Source organism: Conger conger, chromosome 15, assembly GCF_963514075.1.
Source record: "Conger conger chromosome 15, fConCon1.1, whole genome shotgun sequence".
In the NCBI taxonomy this organism is placed as follows: Eukaryota; Metazoa; Chordata; class Actinopteri; order Anguilliformes; family Congridae; genus Conger; species Conger conger.
Window position 1 is genome coordinate 40,695,451 of NC_083774.1, and position 23,069 is coordinate 40,718,519.

A 23,069-nucleotide genomic window follows, 5' to 3' on the forward strand; every position below is an offset into this window, starting at 1 on the left:
CATTCTGACCTGAGTTGATGTTGATTCCACTCTCGAATCCAGCGAAAAACTGCTCTCCTTCCATGAGTTCACACAGGTCAGAGGGCTGGGGACCTTCATACAGGGGAGAGAGAGACTGCAGGCAACTGTCCACCTGTGGTCAGAGCAGGGTGCTATTACACAGACATACACACTTCAACACGAGGCCTGTCATCATACCCTCCCTCAAACTGTGACAGGGGTGTTCTAGGGCCCAAGACCTGTCATCATACCCTCCCTCAAACTGACAGGGGTGTTCTAGGGCCCAAGACCTGTCATCATACCCTCCCTCAAACTGACAGGGGTGTTCTAGGGCCCTTGTTTTGCTGGGAGCCCTACCTTGCTTGTCGGGAGACACTGCAGTAGCACCTGCATCGGGTCGGCCTTCCTCTGGAGAACAAGGAACTGGACCCGGAACTGCCGAAGTCTGTGATAAACTTTCCTCACCACTCCACACACACTACGCTTAGTGGTGTACCACAACCAGTACCTGCAACACACACACACACACACACACACACACACACACACACACACACACACACACACACACACACACACACACACACACACACACACACACACACACACACACACACACACACACACACACACACACACACACACACACACACTACGCTTAGTGGTGTACCAGAACCAGTACCTGGAACATTCTCAAGGCAGCTTAACAATGTGAGCATTTCAACTGAAACGTTATCAAGGCAGCTTCAATAAGGACACTGTAAACAGCAGGCGTCACGTTCCCCAAGTTTTTAAAAGGACAAATATTTTAATATATTTATCATATTTTATATTTAATGTACTTAAATAATAAAAATATAAAACAGGACAGATATTTATTCAACTGAATCATGGGCAACATGTGGCATGGTCCACAGGCCAGCCAACCCATGTATGGATCCACTCACGCAATTCATATTTGGTACTGCCATCCAATTTCACACGTGATGCGCAGAAAAGTAATGCCACGGGATAAAACTGGAGGAGGATTAGCTCCCACTTGGTATGGATTAGTCACAGAATGAAATCACTTCATTGATCATAAGTAGCATAGATTGAGAGTAAAATTTAAAGGCGAGATACCACCCTCCTCCATTTTGACTAAGGCCGTTTAATTTGTTCGATGTTTTTAAATATGCACATACCAGGAGAAGTGGGTCACGGTGAAGATGGCATAGAGATGCGTGATTTGGAGAGAGGACTGGGGCGTGACGTCAGTCCAGGTTTGGGCGGCCTGGTCCCCATGCAGAAGGTAAAGGCAGGACATGTCCACTGTGTGACCTGCACAAAGAGCACATGCTCATCTACAAAACAACACACTAACAATCACTACTGGAGCAGTGCAGCTGTGGTCAGGGAATCCCACACCGGGCCATGCCCTATGAACCAAGAAACACTTAACATAACATGACATGACATAATGACAAGAACAGCCCAACAAGGCTGACCATTTTGTTAATGCTAACGAGCACCTAGAGCTTACTATTTAATTGCAAACCTTATAGTATCACAACTTACCTTTTGCCAATTTGTATTTATGCCCCCTTGTTCTACTAACAGAACTCAACCAGAAGAATCGTGAGTTTAAAAGCCACCATCTAATCGCCCCTAAATCTTATTTTACAAAGCTTGAAAAGATTAAGCATCTAAAGTCTTTACGTCTCATAATTTCTATCTTTCTTACCAGGAACCAATTTTGCCCTTCTTTGAACCATTTGCAGAGACTTGTTGTTGAAAATGCTCCATGTGGGAAAAGGTTGGGAGCAGATTGGCCACAGGTGACTTTTGCTTGATGTTACCTCAATGATGGGGAAAGAGCAGAGCTGGTACGTCAGCTTGAGAGGTACCAACTCCATATAGTTGGGCTCGGCTCCATGCACAATGTTGGCTTGGCAACTAAACTCCTTGATAGAGGGTGGTCCCTCTCCTACTCAGGAGTTGTGCAGGGTGAAAGGCGCCGGGCAGGAGTGGGGATATTCACGAGTCCCCAGCTGACAGCTGCTCAGTTTACTGCAATGGATGAGAGGGTCTTCTGAATTGATAGCAGTTCAGAATATTCGGCTTTCTTGAAGGTGGGAGGGGTGCAGCCAATCGCAGTTGGAGTGTGTATATGAATTGGTGAATGATAAGCATCAATTGTACAGCGCTTTGGACAAAGGCGCTATATAAATGCCAAACATTCACTGGGAGATTTCAAAGCTCATGTAGGCAATGACTGGGAAACCTGGAGGGGTGTGATTCGGAGGAATGTTATCTCTGATCTGAACCAGGGCAGTGTTCCATTATTCTGTGCTGCTCATGGTTTGTCTATAAGAAACACCATGTTAAAACACAAGGACGTTCATAAGTGTACCTGGTACCAGGAGACCTTGGGACAAAGGTCAATGACTTTGTAGTAATGTCATCAGACCTGCGACCATGAGTTGGACACTTGGGTGTATAGAGGAGTTGAGCTGTCAATTGATTAGCATCTAGTGGTGAATTGGTTCAGAAGGCAGGGGACAGAACAGGCCCTCATGTTCGGGACTACTTGGTCGAAATGCCTGGTGGAAGACATGACGGAAACCAAAGGACTTCCTGCTGGACTCCAGCAGTGAGGGAGGCTATCAAGCTGAAGGAGCCTTTCTGGGCCTGGTGGGCATGAGAACTGCAGCTGCTGCAGTTTCAGAAAAACGCTGGGCATCGATGGAGTTTGGAAAGGCCTTGGAGAAAGACTTTCGATTAGCCCCAAAGTTCTGGAAAACCATTCTGAATCTCAGGAGGGTAACGTGGGACACTGTCCCAGCTGTTCTCAGCAAGGGCAGCATTACTCTGACTTCAACTGGAGATATTGTCTGAAGGTGGAAGGAACACTTTGAGGAACTTCTAAATCTGACAGACACGAGGCAGAGCTGGGAACAGTCTGGGGGATACCCATCTCTGTGGCAGAAGTCACAGGGGTAATCAGAGAGCTCCTCATTGGAGCGTGTGGGTAGGGGCGTATTCCATACAATTTGTGCACCCTGTGTGAGGACTGAGACGCATACGTTTCTAACAGTCATCCTCACTATTACATGTAGTGTAAAAGACCTACATTATTTGGCAGCCTGTGTGAGGACCCTACACTGACTAGCAGTTAAAAATGTTTTACATACAGTTGGGTACTCGCGAGGTAAGTACCTTTCTCAAAAGGTATGATGGCTCCACCTGGGAATGAAACATGCAACCTCTACATTTCAAGGACAGTTCCCCAACAATTATACTAGACAGCACCCTAATAATAGTTAGAGATGATAATGATGATAATAATAATACGAGTATTGAGCAGAGCTGGAGTACCAGTCAGTCCAGGAGGCAGGGGGACCTGCACAGTGACTGGCCGCAGGAAGGGCATGCTGGGAGACTGGGAGACGCAGAGTAGAGGGCTGACACTGGCCTGGGGGTCTCCAGTCAGCTTCTGCACCTCTGAGACATCCACCTGCAGCACCTGGAGCAAGAGCAGCCTGAACATCAACTAATCATCTGCAGCAAGGCTGATCCATCCACCTCACAACCCAAGTACAATCAACAAAGTTGATAATGACAATTTATTGAAATGATTTGATCAAATTAAACCAAAAGCTCTGTTGACTGCGGAACAGCTGTTAACAACACATATTACTAAGCAGGATCACAACTTTGCGCTACATTCAGATTTGTGGAACTACATGTTCCTCTACAATCCCACTACAACCCTCCTTGTAACGAGTTGATGAAGAGCCGTAGGAGCGCACCTGAAGCATGACGGTGCGGTTCTGGAGGGTAGAGCCGGACGGGAATGTCAGCTTGATTCCCGAATCTACGCGAGACACCAGCAGCGCCCCCTCTGGCGACACTGAGCAACTGTCCCTCACCAGACGGGAGACAGCTACAAACCAGGAGAACTGCTTCACAGAGCAGCAGGCCAGCTGTGTGTGTAAGGGGGGAGGGGGGGGGTGTCACATGAATAGGTCAAGCCTAAATTTTAGCATTTCATCACTATTCTATGATTTTCTTCTTCTTTTTTTTATCACAGTGGCCTATATCTCACAATTACTGGCATATCTTCTTCAACTACTGGGTTGTAAATCTGTAATCTTCCTTATTTAACACTGGAGTGTTTTATCAGTCCTACAGCCTTATCTTTGCATTCCCCTAGGATGTGGCTCTCTGTTCGCAGGGAATACAACCCTCAATGATACCTGCTGAAACTCAGCAGACTGTGCAACCGTACCCGGGCTGGCCTTCCTCCTGGCCGAGCACTGTGCCTCTGGCTCCCCCTCCTGGTCATAGTTGGTAGTGTACTCCAGCACTGGCCGTCGAATCTGCGGACCACCACTTCCCCCCTCCTAAACCGACGGTATGGCACGCACACCAGAACAGGCTGGGAAAGAGGGGAGAGGAGAGACAGAAAGCCCCAGGAAAAACGTACACATGAGAAATGTACACATAAAAAACATGGCTGTCCAAAAAAAACATTACAAATACACTTTCAGACCGGAGGTAGAGAGAAAAGCACATCCTCCTACATTGAAAGACATATTCTGAAATAAGAAAAACACACTTCAGTAAATCTTCTTAAAAACATTTTGTTCCCCTCACTAGTCCTTTTAGGGGAGGGGTAACAGACCCCAATTGCTGACAGCGAGCAATCACCCAAATCTCAACTATAGAGAAATGGGGACCGCCCAGACCTCTGACATGTTTGAATGTGAAGTCACCTTTGAAAGGGAAGTCACAAAATGTAATTTGAAAAATGCTACAAACAGGCTCTCTCATTTTATATATGCTATTAGAACATTATTACAGTTCTACATTTGCATTCTAAAAGACACAGCATAATAATAATACCCACACGCTCCAATGAGGAGCTCTCTGATTACCCCTGTGACTTCTGCCACAGAGATGGGTATCCCCCAGACTGTTCCCAGCTCTGCCTCGTGTCTGTCAGATTTAGGAGTTCCTCAAAGAGTTCCTTCCACCTTCAGACAATATCTCCAGTTGAAGTCAGAGTAATGCTGCCCTTGCTGAGAACAGCTGGGACAGTGTCCCACGTTACCCTCCTGAGATTCAGAATGGTTTTCCAGAACTTTGGGGCTAATCGAAAGTCTTTCTCCAAGGCCTTTCCAAACTCCATCGAATAGCCCGTCTACAGTTGTGGCCTCTCAGCTCCTGTTAAATCTGTCTGATAATACACTCTTTGAAGCCTTTCAATCTGGCTTCCAGCCCAGCTACAGCACTGAAACAAGGTCACCAATGACCTGCCGATGGCAGCCGACTCTGGATCACCCAGTATTCCAGTTGTCCTTGACCTTGAAGCTGTTGACCACAACATCCACCTCCAGTGCCTCGAAACCTACACTAAGGTCTGTGGTTTTCCATCTAAATTACCAACCGGTGGTGTCATGTTTCACTGGGCAGCTCCAGGTCTGACGACATTGCAGTGACATGCGGGGTCCCACAGGGATTTTTGCTTGGGCCCATCCTATCCATTTGCTCCCACTTGGCCATGTCATCAGACACCACAACATACATTTTCACTGCTATGCTGAGCAAGACACTTAACCCCCAAATGCGCCTGATGAGCTGGTTGATGCCTTATATGGCAGCTAATCGCTGTTAGTGTGTGAATGTGTGTATTAATGGGTGAATGAGAAGCATCAATTGTAAGGCACTTTGGATAAAGGCTCTATGTAAATGCCAACCATTTACCATTTACGTGAATAATTTTTGTAACCAAATAAATCTCTCGATTTTCACCTGGTTGCAAGTTGTGCATTTTTATAAAGGTTGATACAACAGGTTGCTCTGCCTGTCATTGAATTTTGTGAATTAATTGATCACTTATATCTTTTTATATTAATTACCAAATTAAATCAAGTAACATTTTATATATTGGTTACGTGAGATGTTTTAACTGTTGACACACTGCTCAGTATTCAGTGCTAGACATTTAAACAAGAATGTTGACTGGTAACAGCTGGATTCATAAGTTGCTGGTTTAAACGCTTTTTAATTAATCCTCGCTTCCCCGAGAAACCATTGTCGCTAAAGCAATGGCATCATATAATAGTTTATAGCCTCCGGAGACCAAGAAGACAAAAAGCAACAGTATGAAAAAAATTGTCTTGGGTGACAAAAATATGTTGCAGGAAAAATATTTTCAGAAATATATTTAATTTATTCCCTTATGTTCAGAGAAATACTTTAGAGAGCTCAGGGAAGCCAAAATATAATGTCCTCATTTGAGGACGCAGGGTCTCAGGAGGATAGAGATAGAACCGCGAGTTTCAAACGCTATATCCTGAAATCATATTGATAGAAAAATTCACCATGGAAAAAAGCAATTCATGCAAATATGACTCACGGGGTTAAGTGCAAGTTTGGGACCGACTATATATAATCTGTGTATTGTACAGTACAAAGCTGAAAAGCTATGTATTTGCTGATGCTGTTTCTGGGCTCATACCCTGTTTGGGTGGCCGGGCAGTCTGGAACTCTGAGGTTTTGTCTAGTCTGAGAAAAGGAGAGACAAGGGAAAAGAGAAATGCTACACATCCTCCTCAGAAATACTCCTAACTCAAACATGATTATCCATATTTTCTGAATTCCGTGACCTCTGACCTCCAGGAAAGCAGTGCCATGAGGCAGGAGTTCCAGTGGCCAGCTCAAAAGGAAGTCGTGTTCCTCAAGCCACACCCACTTCCTGTCTGGCCTCTTCACTGTCCACGTCAGCATCATTTTGGAAGCCACAGCGCCCCGCGGGAACTGAAGCTCCGCCCCTCCCGGCAGAAACACATTGCACCCACTCTCGCTCACGAAGAAGCTGGGAGGGGGAGAGGGAGAGGGAGAGAGAGAAAGAGAGAGGGAGAGGGAGAGGGAGAGGGAGAGAGAGAGAGAGAGAGAGAGAGATCCAAATTACACAGGACAACTAGGGCCTTACTGAAGTTATATGAATGAATATGTCTAAGGGGTCACCATTGGCACTCTAAATGCTGTAATTTTGGTGAAACACAGTCAAAGGAATGTGACCAATAATACCATTAAGAACCTGGGATACCCAGGTTTATCCAAAAAGGGCTGGTGTGGGACCAGCTTCATCCTGCTTTAAACCACCTGATAGAAGTAATTCGATCTTGATCAGTTATGACAGTTTGACTGTTTTAGTGCAGAGCTGAAACTAGAGCCCACACCCACACCAGCCCTCCTCAGATAAGACTGAACATCCCATGGAAACTGAATGATCCACTCAGAGGATCAAGGTACCGTGACACATAATCAGTACCATAGTCATCACAATTTTATATGCAATATACTGTGACTATTGTATTGGAAGAATGATTTATTGCATGCCATAAGGAAAGAAGAATTACCAATGCTGGTTGGGTCCAAGATGCAACTCTGGAAGTTCGGTTTCCATTTGTCCTAAAATATAACACACCTCGGGTTGGTGACAATCAAACATTAAAGGTGGTCATCTCCACCATCAGACATTCTCCTTAGAGCAGGGCTGTCCAACCCTGTTCCTGACGTGCTCATCCACTGGGTTGTACATTTTCAGTTCAACCCTAATTTAAATTGGCACAACTGGGTCTAATTAGCAGCTCAATGAGATCGCTAGCTGTTGAATTAAGTGCTCTGTTTGGGTTGGACAGGGAACCAACATCGAACCGCCGACCTTGCGTGTCCCAGTCAGGTACCTTAACCACTACGCTACACGCACGTACCTTAACCACTACGCTACAGGCACGTACCTTAACCACTACGCTACAGGCACGTACCTTAACCACTACGCTACAGGCACGTACCTTAACCACTACGCTACACGCACGTACCTTAACCACTACGCTACAGGCACGTACCTTAACCACTACGCTACACGCACGTACCTTAACCACTACGCTACAGGCACGTACCTTAACCACTACGCTACACGCACGTACCTTAACCACTACGCTACAGGCACGTACCTTAACCACTACGCTACAGGCACGTACCTTAACCACTACGCTACAGGCACGTACCTTAACCACTACGCTACAGGCCGCCCCAGATAGGTCCTACCAGGTCACCTGGAGGGGGTCCACCTCTGCTACTCATCCCCTTTTCACAGAAGTCCCACAGGGCTCTGTACTGGCTTGGTAATTGCATCCCAGAGCTTCTCATATCACTGTTATGCTGATGATACTCAACTTTACCCGTCTTCCCTTCCCTCTGCCACACAGGTTAATGAGAGTCATTAATGAGAGGTTAAAGTCAGCCTGGCTGACATCACATTGTGGATGGCCAGGCGTCACCTGAAGCTCAACCAAAAAAATAGGGAACTGCTCTTCATTCCTCACAGTCACCGTTGATGGGACTACAGTGGATGTGCCCCGCTCTGCTAGAAACCTGGGGGTGGTCCTGGATGACCAGCTGGATTTCAAAGTGCAAGATGCATCAACTGCAGATTCCTTCAGGAGGATTCAAACATACCTGACCGTGTATAGCATAGTTACTCGTACAGGCCATGGAAATCTCCCGACTGAATTACTGCAACTTCTCCCTTTGCCAGCCTATGCCATCCAGCCGCTCCAGAACGCTGCGGCCCGATTCGTCTTCAACCTACTGACGTTCTCACACATCACGCCCTGCTACAGCCACTCCACTGGCAACCAGTTGCTGCCAGGACCAAATTCAAAGTTCTGGCCTGAGCTGCAGCCAACAAGACAGACCCTCCCTACCTACAGGACATAACTCAACCCTATGCACCAGCTCGACTACTCCGCTCTTCTGCCACAGGCCGACCTGCACATACCGCCAGCCACGTGAATGGCTCTTTGTCCCGACTGCAGAGCTAGCTCCCTATTCCCATTAGAACTGTTCACTCACTGCCAATTTTCTGCCGCAAACTGAAAGCTCACCTCTTCACGCTGTACCTTGACTCCTTTGCACAAGTCCCCTAAACTATTGTCATTTGTTTTTCACCTCTCTATCACCCTTGTTGTATTTTGTACCTTAATCTAGGACTTTCTGTTCCTGAAGTTGTAGATGTCTCAGTATGGTAGTTAAAGATGTGGCCCATTTACCTTGTGCTTGACTTATGACTTATGTTCATGGATTTACAACCAATCATATGTGAATATTGTACTTTAACCGAGCTGTTCTGTTGTTTGTTCTATGACCTTGATATGCACTTTTTTTATGTCGCTTTGGATAAAAGTATCTGCAAAATAAAATGTAAGGTTAGCCTGTTCAGGGTGATAGTACTGTAAGGTTTATAAAATAGTAGGAGAACCCCGGGGATCTAACAAAAATGGGGTGGGGGTTAGGGTTCGCCTACCTGAGGTAGGGAGGGGGAGTGGGGGAGGGGTGGGGGGTCTTCCCAGGGGGTTGTTGCGCACATCCAGTCGGATCAGGTGGGGCAGGTCCTTCAAACAGGGAGGGACGCTGCGGATATCGTTGCTGTGAATGCTGAGCTCCCGCAGCGAGAGGAGAGACCCTGATAGAGAGAAAGAGAGAGAGAGAAATGCACAATGTCTCCCCCTTCCCAAACGTAGGCCGTCCCAGTCGTTAAACATTACACCTCCCCATTGTGCAGATATACCTCCACCCCTGACGCAGTGTATAGGGCAGCTCTCTCAGGCGAGTGTGTGAGCTCCTTACCCAGAGTATGGGGCAGCTCTCTCAGGAGGGTGTGTGAGCTCCTTACCCAGAGTATGGGGCAGCTCTCTCAGGAGGGTGTGAGCTCCTTACCCAGAGTATGGGGCAGCGCTCTCAGGAGGGTGTGTGAACTCCTTACCCAGAGTATGGGGCAGCTCTCTCAGGAGGGTGTGTGAGCTCCTTACCCAGAGTATGGGGCAGCTCTCTCAGGAGGGTGTGTGAGCTCCTTACCCAGAGTATGGGGCAGCTCTCTCAGGAGGGTGTGTGAGCTCCTTACCCAGAGTATGGGGCAGCTCTCTCAGGAGGGTGTGTGAGCTCCTTACCCAGAGTATAGGGCAGCTCTCTCAGGAGGGTGTGTGAGCTCCTTACCCAGAGTATGGGGCAGCTCTCTCAGGAGGGTGTGTGAGCTCCTTACCCAGAGTATGGGGCAGCTCTCTCAGGAGGGTGTGTGAGCTCCTTACCCAGAGTATGGGGCAGCTCTCTCAGGAGGGTGTGTGAACTCCTTACCCAGAGTATGGGGCAGCTCTCTCAGGAGGGTGTGTGAGCTCCTTACCCAGAGTATGGGGCAGCTCTCTCAGGAGGGTGTGTGAGCTCCTTACCCAGAGTATGGGGCAGCTCTCTCAGGAGGGTGTGTGAGCTCCTTACCCAGAGTATGGGGCAGCTCTCTCAGGAGGGTGTGTGAGCTCCTTACCCAGAGTATGGGGCAGCTCTCTCAGGAGGGTGTGTGAGCTCCTTACCCAGAGTATGGGGCAGCTCTCTCAGGAGGGTGTGTGAGCTCCTTACCCAGAGTATGGGGCAGCGCTCTCAGGAGGGTGTGTGAGCTCCTTACCCAGAGTATGGGGCAGCTCTCTCAGGCAGTTGTGGGACAGCTCCAGGCTCTGTAGGCTCTCCAGAAGGCCCAGCTCCGGGGGCAGTCTCTGCAGCTGGTTGTGGGACAGGTCGAGGGTGCACAGCGCCCCCAGGTGGCCCAGGCTGGGCGGCACAGTCTGCAGCCGGTTGCCCAGGAGCGAGAGGAAGGAGAGAGAGCGCAGCTCACCCACGGAGGAGGGCAGGGATGACAGGAGGTTGTGGGAGAGAAGGAGAGAGGAAAGAAGGGGGAGAGAGAGCAGACAGGGTGGCAGCGAGGTGAGGCGGTTAAAAGAAAGGTCCAGGTGGGTGAGGGAGGAGAGGGAACGGAGAGATGGGGGGAGGGAGGAGAGGAGGCCAGGGAGGGGGTCACCCAAACCATCCTGCAGACAGTGCCCTGGGGGAGAGGGGGAGGGGCGTTACCACAGGTTACAGGAACAGAAGGATGAGGGAGAAGAACAACTGCATTACAGGAGAAAACCCCAGAAAAGTCCCCATTTCTACTAAAGCACACAGTTATTATATATTAATTAATACAGTGGCTTCAGTGGCACATGTCATTTGGTTGTAGATTTAATTCAACATGGATAAAATTACCCATTTTTGCCCATCAACACTAAATAACCCATAATGACAAAGTGACAACATGTTTTTAGACATTTTAGCAAATTTATTCAAAAACTGATATCTCTCATTTTTATAGGTATTCACACCCTAAATTCAGTACTCTGTAGAAGCCCCTTTGGCAGCAACTACAGCTTCAAGTTTTCTTGGGTAAGTCTCTACAAGCTTTGCACCCCTGGATTTGGGCAGTTTATCCCATTCTCCCTTGCAGATCCTCTCAAGGAGGTCTGTCAGATTAGATAGGAAGGGTCTGTGAAATGCCATCTTCAGGTCTCTCCAAAGATGTTCTATGGGGTATGGCTGGGCCACTCGAGGACAGTAAGAGACTTGCCCCACTGCCACATTGTCTTTGCTGTATGATCCAGGTCATGGTCATGCTGAAATGAGAACAGTCGCCCGAGTCTGAGGTGCGTGCACTCTGGAGCAGATTTTCTTCAAGGACCTCTCAGTATATTTGGCTGCATTCATCCTTCCCTCAATTCAGACCAGTGTCCCTGTCCCTGCCACTGAGAAGCACCCCTATAGCAGGATGCTGCCACTGCCATGCTTCATCATAAGGATGGTATTAGCCAGGTGATGAGCAGTGCCTGGTGTTCGCCAGACATAGCGCTTGGAGTTCTGCCCGAAGAGTTCAATTTTCGTCTCATCAGACCAGGCAATCTTTTTCCTCATTTAAATGAGGAAAGTCCTTTAAATGGCGTTTGGCTAACACAGGCCTTTTACTCAAGGCTTTCAGCTAGCCACTCTACCATAAAGGCCTGATGGAGTGCTGCTGAGATGATCATCCTTCCGATAGGTTCTCCGGTCTCTGCAGAGGACTTCCAAAGCTCTGTTAGAGTGACTGTTGGGTTGTTCGTCACCTCCCTGAACAAGGCCCTTCTTGCCCAGTTATTCAGTTTGGCCAGACAACCAACTCTAGGAAGAGTGGTTCTTCCATTTCACAATGATTAAGGCCAATGTGCTCCTAGGAACATTCAAAGCTTTAGAAATGGTTTTAAACCCTTGCCCAGATCTATGCCTCAACACAATTCTACAAAGTCCTACAAAGAGTTCCTTGGACTTCATGGCTTGATTTTTGTCCTGACATGCAGTGAGAATTATGGGTCCTTATATGCACAGGTGTGTGCCTTTCTAATCTATGTGCAATCAATTCAATTTGCCACAGGTCTACACACCAATCAAGTTCTACACACATCTAAAGGATCATTAAAGCAAACAGGATGCACCTGACCACAATTTGCTAAGCAAAGGATCTGAATACTGACAGTGACCACCATAACTCATTGGACTTTGATTATTTTGTATTTTTTGTTATTTTGGTTCTGTACTCTAGCACTGTGAGTTTTAAACAATACAATGACAGCAAGGTTGAAGTGATGCTCTGCCAGGCCTGTACTGCAGCAATCTTGAGGTCCTGATTGTTTCTGGGACTTTTTGCATTCTGGCTTGCATCTTGTAGTGTACCCTCTGTAGTCCGACTGGTGCAGACTTCTATGAATGGGAGGCTTTGACACCTACACCTGCACCCAGGAAAGTGTTCTTGATCAGTTGGGCCATTGTAAAGAGGGTTTTCTTCACCATAGAGTGTATTGCCTGGTCATTCACTACAGCAGTCGTCCTTGGTCTACCAAGTCTTTTGACATAATTGAGTTCACCAGTTGTTTTTCTTGTTGATAATGAGCCAAACAGTTGACTTGGGCATGCCCAGTGTTTTTGCAATGCACCTGATTGATTGAATTTAATTTCTGAACCGTATGATGGCCAGATTAATTTACATCAACACTGCAGTCGTCCTCATGTTGTCACACCCCAACAACAATCTCCAAAGGCAATTGCATAGTCTTGAATCAAGACTAGACATCCAACAGCTCTCTTCTGCATTCACTAAAGACACAAATGAATACACCTGCCAAACGAAACACATCTGTGAAGCCAATTCAACAAATACTTATTAGTACCTTAAAAAGGTACAAAAGGTGCTGTCCTTTCTAAACGGTTCATCAGATATGGATGAAAATACCCTCGAATTGAAGCTGACCGACTGCACTTCAACGTCATTGTATCAAACTCAAAGTACTAGAGTACAGACCCAAACTAACAAAAAATGTGTCACTGTCCAATGAACTACAGTGCTCACTGTATGTAAATGAGAGATTTCAGTTTTTCATTTAAATTAAATTGGCAAAAATGTCTAAAAACATGTTTTGACTTTATGGGATATTAAATGTAGATTGATGGGCAAAATTGTTATGAATTTTTATTTCCATTTTATCCATTAAATCTAGAATGCAATAAAGTGCGCGAAAAGTGGTCTGAATACTTTCTGAAGCCACTGTATGTCTGCATATTACACATGTATGAATGTTTAATGATCAGAAGCCACTGTATGTCTGCATATTACACATGTATGAATGTTTAATGATCAGTAATCAAAAAGCATGAAGTACCTTTTTGGAAAATAAAAAAGGAAATGTGGGTTTAAGTAGGGTGGGGTATGTCCATGCATTAGTGTGTAGGTGTAGGATGTACAGGACTGTGCAAACATCTTAGGCACCCAAGCTTCTTTTTTTAATATAAATTTGGTCTTTCAACCTTTTTTTTTTTCTTGTTTATTTTTTTTGCTTTCTGCATTTGCATGTCAGTAGAAAAGAGCAAATATTCAAAAATATTTCCAAACATTCCTTTTCCAAAAAATAAAATGTTAGAGATCTTATTTTTGTGAAAGTAACATGAGACGTGACCAGGCTGCCAAGCAGAGCCAGAAGCGACAGTCAGTCTGCAGTTCTGTGGCAAGTTCTCCAAAATGATTGAGACAACCTTACATCTGATTCTTATCAAACATAAGGACAGTTTTATAAGAAATTTAGTTCTTAAGCGTGACAAGCTATTATGAGACACAAGAAAAAAAGGCGGACATACGCCAAATAATATTTTTACTCGGGTGTGAACAGTTAACCGGTTAACCAAAACTGATTTGTAAATGGTTACAAAAAATTTAAAATTCTTAAGGTGAAATGGTAAGCTCAGTTAAAAATAAATGCATGTTCATAACTAGTCATATTATTGCAGTTCTAAACTATTCTAAACTGGCTTCAGTAATTTGAGCAAGCAATCTGGCCATTTCAGGGGGTTTAAAATGCAAGTTCGAAAATGCAATTCAATTTCTCAGTAATTCAGTTAAACAAAAAAGAAAAGATATGACCCCTCACGGTCATAAGCAGTATCGGTTAGCCGGTTAACCGTTTAAGAAATGGGATGGTAACTGGTTACAAAAACTGATGATTAGTCACATCCCTAATTCTTACCAAAATAAATTGTTTGGTACATCACTGCATTGCATGCAACATGTAAATATGCTTATGTGTGTTAGTGTGTCAGACCGTGGGGCCTGAGGGTGGAGTGTGTGTTAGTGTGTCAGACCGTGGGGCCTGAGGGTGGAGTGTGTGTTAGTGTGTCAGACCGTGGGGCATGAGGGTGGAGTGTGTGTTAGTGTGTCAGACCGTGGGGCCTGAGGGTGGAGTGTGTGTTAGTGTGTCAGACCGTGGGGCATGAGGGTGGAGTGTGTGTTAGTGTGTCAGACCGTGGGGCATGAGGGTGGAGTGTGTGTTAGTGTGTCAGACCGTGGGGCATGAGGGTGGAGTGTGTGTTAGTGTGTCAGACCGTGGGGCATGAGGGTGGAGTGTGTGTTAGTGTGTCAGACCGTGGGGCCTGAGGGTGGAGTGTGTGTTAGTGTGTCAGACCGTGGGGCATGAGGGTGGAGTGTGTGTTAGTGTGTCAGACCGTGGGGCATGAGGGTGGAGTGTGTGTTAGTGTGTCAGACCGTGGGGCCTGAGGGTGGAGTGTGTGTTAGTGTGTCAGACCGTGGGGCATGAGGGTGGAGTGTGTGTTAGTGTGTCAGACCGTGGGGCATGAGGGTGGAGTGTGTGTTAGTGTGTCAGACCGTGGGGCATGAGGGTGGAGTGTGTGTTAGTGTGTCAGACCGTGGGGCATGAGGGTGGAGTGTGTGTTAGTGTGTCAGACCGTGGGGCCTGAGGGTGGAGTGTGTGTTAGTGTGTCAGACCGTGGGGCCTGAGGGTGGAGTGTGTGTTAGTGTGTCAGACCGTGGGGCCTGAGGGTGGAGTGTGTGTTAGTGTGTCAGACCGTGGGGCATGAGGGTGGAGTGTGTGTTAGTGTGTCAGACCGTGGGGCCTGAGGGTGGAGTGTGTGTTAGTGTGTCAGACCGTGGGGCATGAGGGTGGAGTGTGTGTTAGTGTGTCAGACCGTGGGGCCTGAGGGTGGAGTGTGTGTTAGTGTGTCAGACCGTGGGGCATGAGGGTGGAGTGTGTGTTAGTGTGTCAGACCGTGGGGCCTGAGGGTGGAGTGTGTGTTAGTGTGTCAGACCGTGGGGCCTGAGGGTGGAGTGTGTGTTAGTGTGTCAGACCGTGGGGCATGAGGGTGGAGTGTGTGTTAGTGTGTCAGACCGTGGGGCCTGAGGGTGGAGTGTGTGTTAGTGTGTCAGACCGTGGGGCATGAGGGTGGAGTGTGTGTTAGTGTGTCAGACCGTGGGGCCTGAGGGTGGAGTGTGTGTTAGTGTGTCAGACCGTGGGGCCTGAGGGTGGAGTGTGTGTTAGTGTGTCAGACCGTGGGGCCTGAGGGTGGAGTGTGTGTTAGTGTGTCAGACCGTGGGGCCTGAGGGTGGAGTGTGTGTTAGTGTGTCAGACCGTGGGGCCTGAGGGTGGAGTGTGTGTTAGTGTGTCAGACCGTGGGGCCTGAGGGTGGAGTGTGTGTTAGTGTGTCAGACCGTGGGGCATGAGGGTGGAGTGTGTGTTAGTGTGTCAGACCGTGGGGCCTGAGGGTGGAGTGTGTGTTAGTGTGTCAGACCGTGGGGCCTGAGGGTGGAGTGTGTGTTAGTGTGTCAGACCGTGGGGCCTGAGGGTGGAGTGTGTGTTAGTGTGTCAGACCGTGGGGCCTGAGGGTGGAGTGTGTGTTAGTGTGTCAGACCGTGGGGCCTGAGGGTGGAGTGTGTGTTAGTGTGTCAGACCGTGGGGCATGAGGGTGGAGTGTGTGTTAGTGTGTCAGACCGTGGGGCATGAGGGTGGAGTGTGTGTTAGTGTGTCAGACCGTGGGGCCTGAGGGTGGAGTGTGTGTTAGTGTGTCAGACCGTGGGGCCTGAGGGTGTGTGAGTGTGTTAGTGTGTCAGACCGTGGGGCCTGAGGGTGGAGTGTGTGTTAGTGTGTCAGACCGTGGGGCCTGAGGGTGGAGTGTGTGTTAGTGTGTCAGACCGTGGGGCCTGAGGGTGGAGTGTGTGTTAGTGTGTCAGACCGTGGGGCCTGAGGGTGGAGTGTGTGTTAGTGTGTCAGACCGTGGGGCCTGAGGGTGGAGTGTGTGTTAGTGTGTCAGACCGTGGGGCCTGAGGGTGGAGTGTGTGTTAGTGTGTCAGACCGTGGGGCCTGAGGGTGTGTGAGTGCTCTACCTCGTATGGCCAGTGAGTGCAGCTGTGTGAGGAGGGGTAGGATGGTGAGAGCCTCCTGCAGGCCCTGGAGGTCTTCGGAGCCCAGCCTCAGATAGCGCACCCTGCCCAGCCGCCCCGGAGCCGCCGCCCACAGGGCGGGGAGGGCCGCTGCCCCGTCCCGATACACATCCAGCGTCAGCCGGGCATCTGCCAAAACCACCAACGCATCCGGCAGGGCAGGGGAGAGACGGGGGAGAGGACAGGGAGCGGAGGAGGGCAGCTGTGAGGAAGAGGAGGAGGATGAAGAGGTAGAGGAAGGCCAGGCTTCTGTAAGACAGAGAGACGGAGATGGAGAGAGAGAGGGGATCGTGGCTTCCTCAGCACCGTCCTTCTCCACAGCCTCCTTCGCCCTCCCCTCTTCCCATCCACTCAGTTCTTTTTCTTCTCCCTTTATTTCTCTCCTTTTTGTCCCTGTGTTGATCTGTTCCTCCCTCGCTCTCCGCAGGTCCATTTGTTCCTCTCCACTGCGCTGGGAGCGTGTCTCTCTGTCGGACGGCCTTCTCCTCTCCAGTTCTCCTGGCAGATTATCTAGGTCCTTCCTCCTGACCGACTCCTCGCCCAAACCAGCCTCATCAGTTGCACTTCTCTCTCTTGCCTTCTCCATGCGTTTCATTACCAGCTACGACAGTTGGCCTCGCTCAGACCTCCGGGTGCTGTTGAGGCATTACAGTACAGGATGAAGCTCAGCCATCTCCTGTTCTTCGTCTGCCTCTCCCGCGCCATTGCGCGCTCAGGCGTCCTGGACAGGCAGAGATGGGCAAGTCTGGGCTGGCGCACGGCTCCTGAGACACGCGTGCGAAAGAAAGCGACAGACAGACGGAGAGAGAAAGGACATTCGTCAACAATCTCAGGTTAAAAAAAACACGTCACCTTATAGACTCAAGATTCAAGTAGCTGTCATGCATACAGAAAACAGATGGTTTTCAAGTTTAACCAATTTACCAAGAAATTCTGCTTCACGCCGGTGCATATACCTCCACTAGTTAATTCCCTAGCTGCCCAGCAAGCAATATATTGTAAGCACTATGAAATGTAAGCTTGCAGTAGCAAAGACAAGACTTAAGCTAGTGAGCCACTGGTCTAAGGCTAAGTTAGCTACGGAACTGATTATGTGTATTCCCATTATAGCAGCAATGGCAACATTTTACATCATTTCCACGGAGTTTTGAGCGGTGTCCTCGCCGGTGTCAATTATCGTCTCCCCTTCAGCATGGCACGTTCTTCATGGTACATTTACAGCATGGTGCTACAATCGTTGCTTAAACTCCTTGCATTAGCTCTGGTTTCCTACTTGCCAACTCTCAATCCGGCTATCTTAGTTAGCTGCTAGCACAAACTATTATTGTTTGTCAGAAGCACCGCCAAACTTTCAACCCAGGGCGGGACAGTTCTTAAAGGAACAGTGACTTGATAATCCTATTAATTTCTTGTATGTTTACAACCTTCTGTACTAGATAAAGCGTTAACCCTAACCAGCCTTAAATAATTTGACGTTCATGTAACTTAAACCCGTCTTTATTTTAAAGCTGCAATAGCAATAATGCAATCAATAAGCGAGAGCCAAAATGGAGTTCATGTTACGAATCAATGTTATTCTGTGTAGAAATTATGCAACTGTCGTCTATGCGCCTTTAACCAATAAATGACGCGGTTTGGGTTTGACAGTCCCGCCCACGAGCTCCACCTTCCGGTTTCAGAAACTGGGTTCCTTCCTTTCTGCCACCGCGATTTTCCAAGAGGCACGCTTTAATTGTTTCTCCGTCAAGTGAGTGACTTATAAAACATAAAATGTTGTCTAAAACTACTCCGAACGTTATTGTCGTTACTAGAATACGATATTACAACCGCACCGTAATGCCAGGCAGCTGTCGAGACTGAAAGTATAGCTCAATTTTGCTTTTTTAATGGTCCGGGCCAGCGACCATGTGTACAAACAGCGGCGGCCTAGTACCAGATTTGCAATAGCAAGGGCTGCAAGGTAGCTAACATTAGCGGCCAGCTAATGTAACGTCAACCTGCGATGATAATGTTTGCTTGTATCCCATATCGGCTAACTAATTATTGTAAACCGTTATTCTCTCCCTTGCATATTTGATGCTGATACTGGATTATTGGCTTGCTAATGGCAATGCCGTTGGTTGTAGCCACGTTACCTTGTAATAGTCGCTTCTGTTCTCATGCATTTTAGTGCGGATTCATAAATATTCGCTTACTTAGCCTAATTGAGAGAGTGCCATTGCTATTCTAGTCTTAAATAGACTAGCTAGTTTTTTGGTTAAAATGCGACACCGCTCACTACATACTACTTGGCCAGGTTGTGATATTTTCCTGACGCTGTTCCTCTATCATCCTGGTCTGTGAGTACCAGTGTGGGCCCATACATCACCCCATCTTTCCATCCGTCCCCAGGATGCGTTACGTAGCCGCTTATTTGCTGGCCGCCCTCGGTGGCAACAACAGTCCGCAGGCCAAGGACATCAAGAAGATCCTGGAGAGCGTGGGGATCGAGGCCGATGACACCCGCATGGAGAAGGTACGCGCGCCGGGCTGCTCTGCAGGGGAACGGGGACAGCGTGAATAATGCGTTTGCGCTCTTTGAAGGATAGTTCCATTTCTGTGTTTTTAATATTTCAGTTTAAGTGTATGCTTGTCATTGGTCCAGACTGTGTTTGAAGGATGTTTCAGATCATTCTAAAGGTTTCGTACTAACTACTGGCTTGACATTGGCTATAGGGGGGATTCAGGGGTTTGTGTTGAATACACATTTCAAATAACTACAAGTACAGCGACGGTATGCTTCCAGAGTATGCTTTTTATTTGTTTTAAATAATATCTTTAATGTGCTGCTGGAACCGTTTCCAAAATTGCATGCAACCTGAGTTTGTTGCACTCTTGGAAATAAGTGTTCGCACAATATTTTTCTAGTAGTGACAATGTTATAACGGTTGTATTCTGTCTCTGGAATAACATCACTGTACATGCTGTGCTGGTGTTACTCGAGGTCCAGTCTATTTTCTTGCTTAACACCACAAAGCTCTGAATGCCCCTTTGCCATTTAATGTGATGTCGGCTGTTCACCAGAAACTTGTATAAATGCCAAACATATCCATAATCCCACACAATAAGCATGTTGACCAATCCGAAATATGCACTAAAACTGAAATATCAACCCCAGAATAGTAATTCCATGTGTTTTTGTTCCATGCGTACATTTATCACCACTAGCTCACCAACACTCCCTCAGTTAACATGGCGGTGCCAAAAGGCAAATGCATTCAGTATAACCATAACCATAGCCATTTGTCTTATGCTGTCCTGAGATGATTTCAACATCACTTTGGACTTTGGAATGTTAACATGCAGCCTCTGCTGCTTCCCATTCGTCTTCTCTCCCAACTGTCTGATTTGCCTGGAAAGGATGGTCGTCCATTAGTATAAATCGGTGATTTCTATCCGCATACTCACTATTGAGAAACCATTTCTGCAATGAGGCTCTCAAAATTATATAATCTCCTTTAATATGTGCTGTTGAAAGTAGTAAACTGAAATGCTACGGTTTTTCGACACGTGTCCATCAGCAATTTCCGTGCATTACAGAGCAATTTCACCTTCGTGTTCAGATGGGTCATTTGTCAGTAAATATTTTCATAGTGATAATTGACTATTATTGGTGATGAATTATTGAATTATTATTTTTCTCTCAGGTGATCACTGAACTTGATGGCAAGAATGTTGAGGAGGTGATTGCCCAAGGTGAGTCCATGCGGTTTATCCATTGGTGAAGATTTGTTGTTCATTTTGTGCCAGCCCAAAGCAGGAAGACCACCTGGCCCCAGGTAATCCTGGGAAAGATATTCATTGTGGGATGTCCACTCTGGCTTTTCCATGACAAGTATTCCACATTCCTTGAAAAGCCAACTGCGTCTGAATAAGCGTACGTTACTGCCAAAGCACACCAATATTCTGTGGCAAAGTGTCAATTGTTTTGTTAAGTGTTTTAGCCCGGCTGTTTCCTGCACTTGGCTAGCATGTTGAAAACAAAGCGAGTAGCCAGCTGTGAACTTTAGTTCCCAAAATTACACGAGGATGATAGAAACTCCTTTAGCTCACAACATCAGACTACAAGAATGTGAACACTTTGCCCCTGAATACTGGTGTGCTTCAGTAGACGCAGTACTGTGTGTGCGCATGCATGTAACAATGGGTCTCTGTTCCAGGCTACGGTAAGCTGGCCAGCGTGCCTTCTGGAGGTGCCGTGGCCGTGGCCAGCTCTGCCGCTCCAGGAGGGGGCGTTGCTGCTGACGCTCCTGCTGCTGGTGAGCTCCATTCATACACACCACTCCTACACTCAACCGAGATGAACATTCGTCTTACTGCACTGTTAACTGAACCAGAATCTGGACGCGTTTGGTTTGGTTTTGAGTTTCCTGATGCACCACCCGAGAATGTATTGATTTGAATTGCTGAGAAGTTATTGATCTGGCAAACCGCATCCCCAAGAGTTTGGGCAGATTTATTGCGTGCCCGTGTCAGCCTGGTCAAGCTTATTTGGCCATAGTGTTAACCTGATTAGGTTCTGAAAGGTTATGAGCACAATGGTCGGGCTTATAGTACAATACAGATGTGAGGAACTAGATTTTTTTTGAAAAGGAAGTATATTTAACTAAGGTTTCTATCTCTAGTTTATAATTGAGTAAACAAGCCCTAAGTGATGATTGTGAATTGCGTACGTGTAAGACTAGCCATGAACATCGTCCTGACCCCTTCCCTCGCCCTCTTCTGTTTCTGCAGAGGAGAAGAAGGAGGAGAAGAAGGAGGAATCTGAGGAATCGGAGGATGACATGGGATTCGGTCTGTTCGACTAGGCATCCCCTGAACACACAAACAAATAAATTTTCCAGATATAAATTCTGTTTGTCTGGTCATGTGTTTCTTCATCCTTTTTTAAAGTAACATGGTGGTTATGCATATGAAATTCTCCCGGGTGCGTTGTGACTTCCTAGGGAAGGTATACATCTTTATTTCATAATTATTCTGACCCCTTTAAATTCAGTGATCTCAAACCTGAGGCCTGCAGTGTCTATTGGCTTTGGGTGTGTTCCAGCACTCCCTAATTAAGCGGTTCTCACACACACCCTGTTTCCAGGACCTAAAATGGCTGCTGATTTAAAAATATGCCTGCAGACACTACAGCCCAGCAGGGATCTCTCTTGAGAGCAGAGTCATTTGGCAATGGCCATCTTCTAAATCTGTGCACCTACAATCTAAATCTGTGCACCTACATTCTAAATCTGTGCACCTACGTTCTAAATCTGCACCTACATTCTAAATCTCTGCACCTACGTTCTTGCAAAGAACATGGAGATGGGAGGTGAAAAATGTTTTAAAAAATGTCCTTGGTCTCGTCCTCAATCTGCTCCTTCAGCACCATGCTGGGTCGTTTAAATCCATTGCTGGCTGAATGATGACTCATCTGACTTGCTTGTCATAAAGTGTAATTTAGAATAGTTTCTCATGTCAAAAAACATGATGTGAGCATCACAGGGATTTTAATAGTTTAGGTTTGAAGTATCACAAATGACACATCTAGGTGAATGTAGTGCAATGAAATACTGAGGTAAAACTACTTTTCCGAGATCATAAACTCCTTGATCACAAGCATGGGAATTCAGAGGGTGATGTGCAGAACAATGCCTATGAAAATGTAGGTTTCTGAGTGCCCTCACCACCAGTTTTAATAACATTCCAATAACAATGCACATTTTTACAATCCTTATGTCCATGTACATGAGATGGGAATTTTGGCTTTTATTTCCTGGTATTTATATTGAGATTTGTTAAACAACTTAGAACATATCACCTTTTGTATCAGACCACCCAATGTTTAGGTGAGCAAAAATACTGGAACGTGACTGACAGGTGTTCTTGTTGCCCAGATGTGTAATGTTGGATTGATTGGTTAAACAATAGATAGTTCTGAATGCCTACTCTTGGTTTTAGCCTTGGGTTTTGCCTGTGAATACAACATTTGTGTTAGAAGAGATAAACCAACATGAAGACCAGCGAGGTGTCTTTGGGAGAGAAGCCATTTTGAAGCTTAGAAAACAGGCTAAATCTTTGAGAATCGCTTGTAAAACAACCTGGAATGTCCTGAAAAAGAAAGAAGCCACTGGTGTACTGAGCAACAGGCATCAAATGGTAAATGGTTGGGATTTATATAGCGCCTGTATCCAAAGCACTGTACAATTGATGCTTAACCCATTCATACACACACTCATGGCGATTGGCTGCCATACAAGGTACCAACCTGCTCATCAGAAGCACTTGGGGGTTAGGCACTTACCAGGTGCTACTGGGACAGGGTTATTTAAATGTTTTCTCGTTTATCTGACTCCATAAGATAAGTTCAACTGCTCCTCTGTTCTAATAG

General features: G+C 46.9%; 2 protein-coding genes across 3 annotated transcripts in view; one reads left to right on the forward strand and one right to left on the reverse strand.

Annotated features, from left to right (window-relative positions):
- pidd1 (p53-induced death domain protein 1) overlaps positions 1-18,163 on the reverse strand; it is a 25,955-nt gene extending 7,792 nt beyond the window's left edge. For both annotated transcript variants that reach the window (XR_009705022.1, XM_061222589.1), the window contains exons 1-12: positions 17,788-18,163; positions 16,601-17,421; positions 10,508-10,921; positions 9,359-9,517; positions 7,410-7,461; positions 6,661-6,862; positions 4,271-4,420; positions 3,792-3,965; positions 3,358-3,505; positions 1,185-1,320; positions 358-508; positions 10-133 (exon numbers count right to left, since the gene is read on the reverse strand). Coding sequence is in view for 1 of the 2 variants with exons in the window: in XM_061222589.1 (XP_061078573.1) it covers positions 10-133; positions 358-508; positions 1,185-1,320; positions 3,358-3,505; positions 3,792-3,965; positions 4,271-4,420; positions 6,661-6,862; positions 7,410-7,461; positions 9,359-9,517; positions 10,508-10,921; positions 16,601-17,252 (2,362 nt within the window). In the remaining variant the exon portion in view is untranslated. The remainder of the gene's footprint in view (positions 1-9; positions 134-357; positions 509-1,184; positions 1,321-3,357; positions 3,506-3,791; positions 3,966-4,270; positions 4,421-6,660; positions 6,863-7,409; positions 7,462-9,358; positions 9,518-10,507; positions 10,922-16,600; positions 17,422-17,787) is intronic.
- A 126-nt stretch (positions 18,164-18,289) lies between these two features.
- Positions 18,290-21,547, forward strand: rplp2l (ribosomal protein, large P2, like). The gene is made up of 5 exons (XM_061222054.1): positions 18,290-18,404; positions 19,049-19,172; positions 20,344-20,392; positions 20,857-20,955; positions 21,431-21,547. The coding sequence occupies exons 2-5, from the start codon at positions 19,050-19,052 to the stop codon at positions 21,502-21,504; spliced, it is 345 nt and encodes a 114-aa protein (XP_061078038.1). The 5' UTR covers positions 18,290-18,404; position 19,049; the 3' UTR covers positions 21,505-21,547.
- The last annotated feature ends 1,522 nt before the right edge of the window (positions 21,548-23,069 follow it).

Excerpts from the sequence above, each read along its gene's own strand:
- rplp2l (XM_061222054.1), top strand. The coding sequence starts at position 19,050 with ATGCGTTACGTAGCCGCTTATTTGCTGGCCGCCCTCGGTGGCAACAAC. Across the intron at positions 20,393-20,856 it reads TGAGGAGGTGATTGCCCAAG|GCTACGGTAAGCTGGCCAGC; the intron begins GTGAGTCCATGC and ends TCTCTGTTCCAG. Across the intron at positions 20,956-21,430 it reads TGCTGACGCTCCTGCTGCTG|AGGAGAAGAAGGAGGAGAAG; the intron begins GTGAGCTCCATT and ends CTGTTTCTGCAG.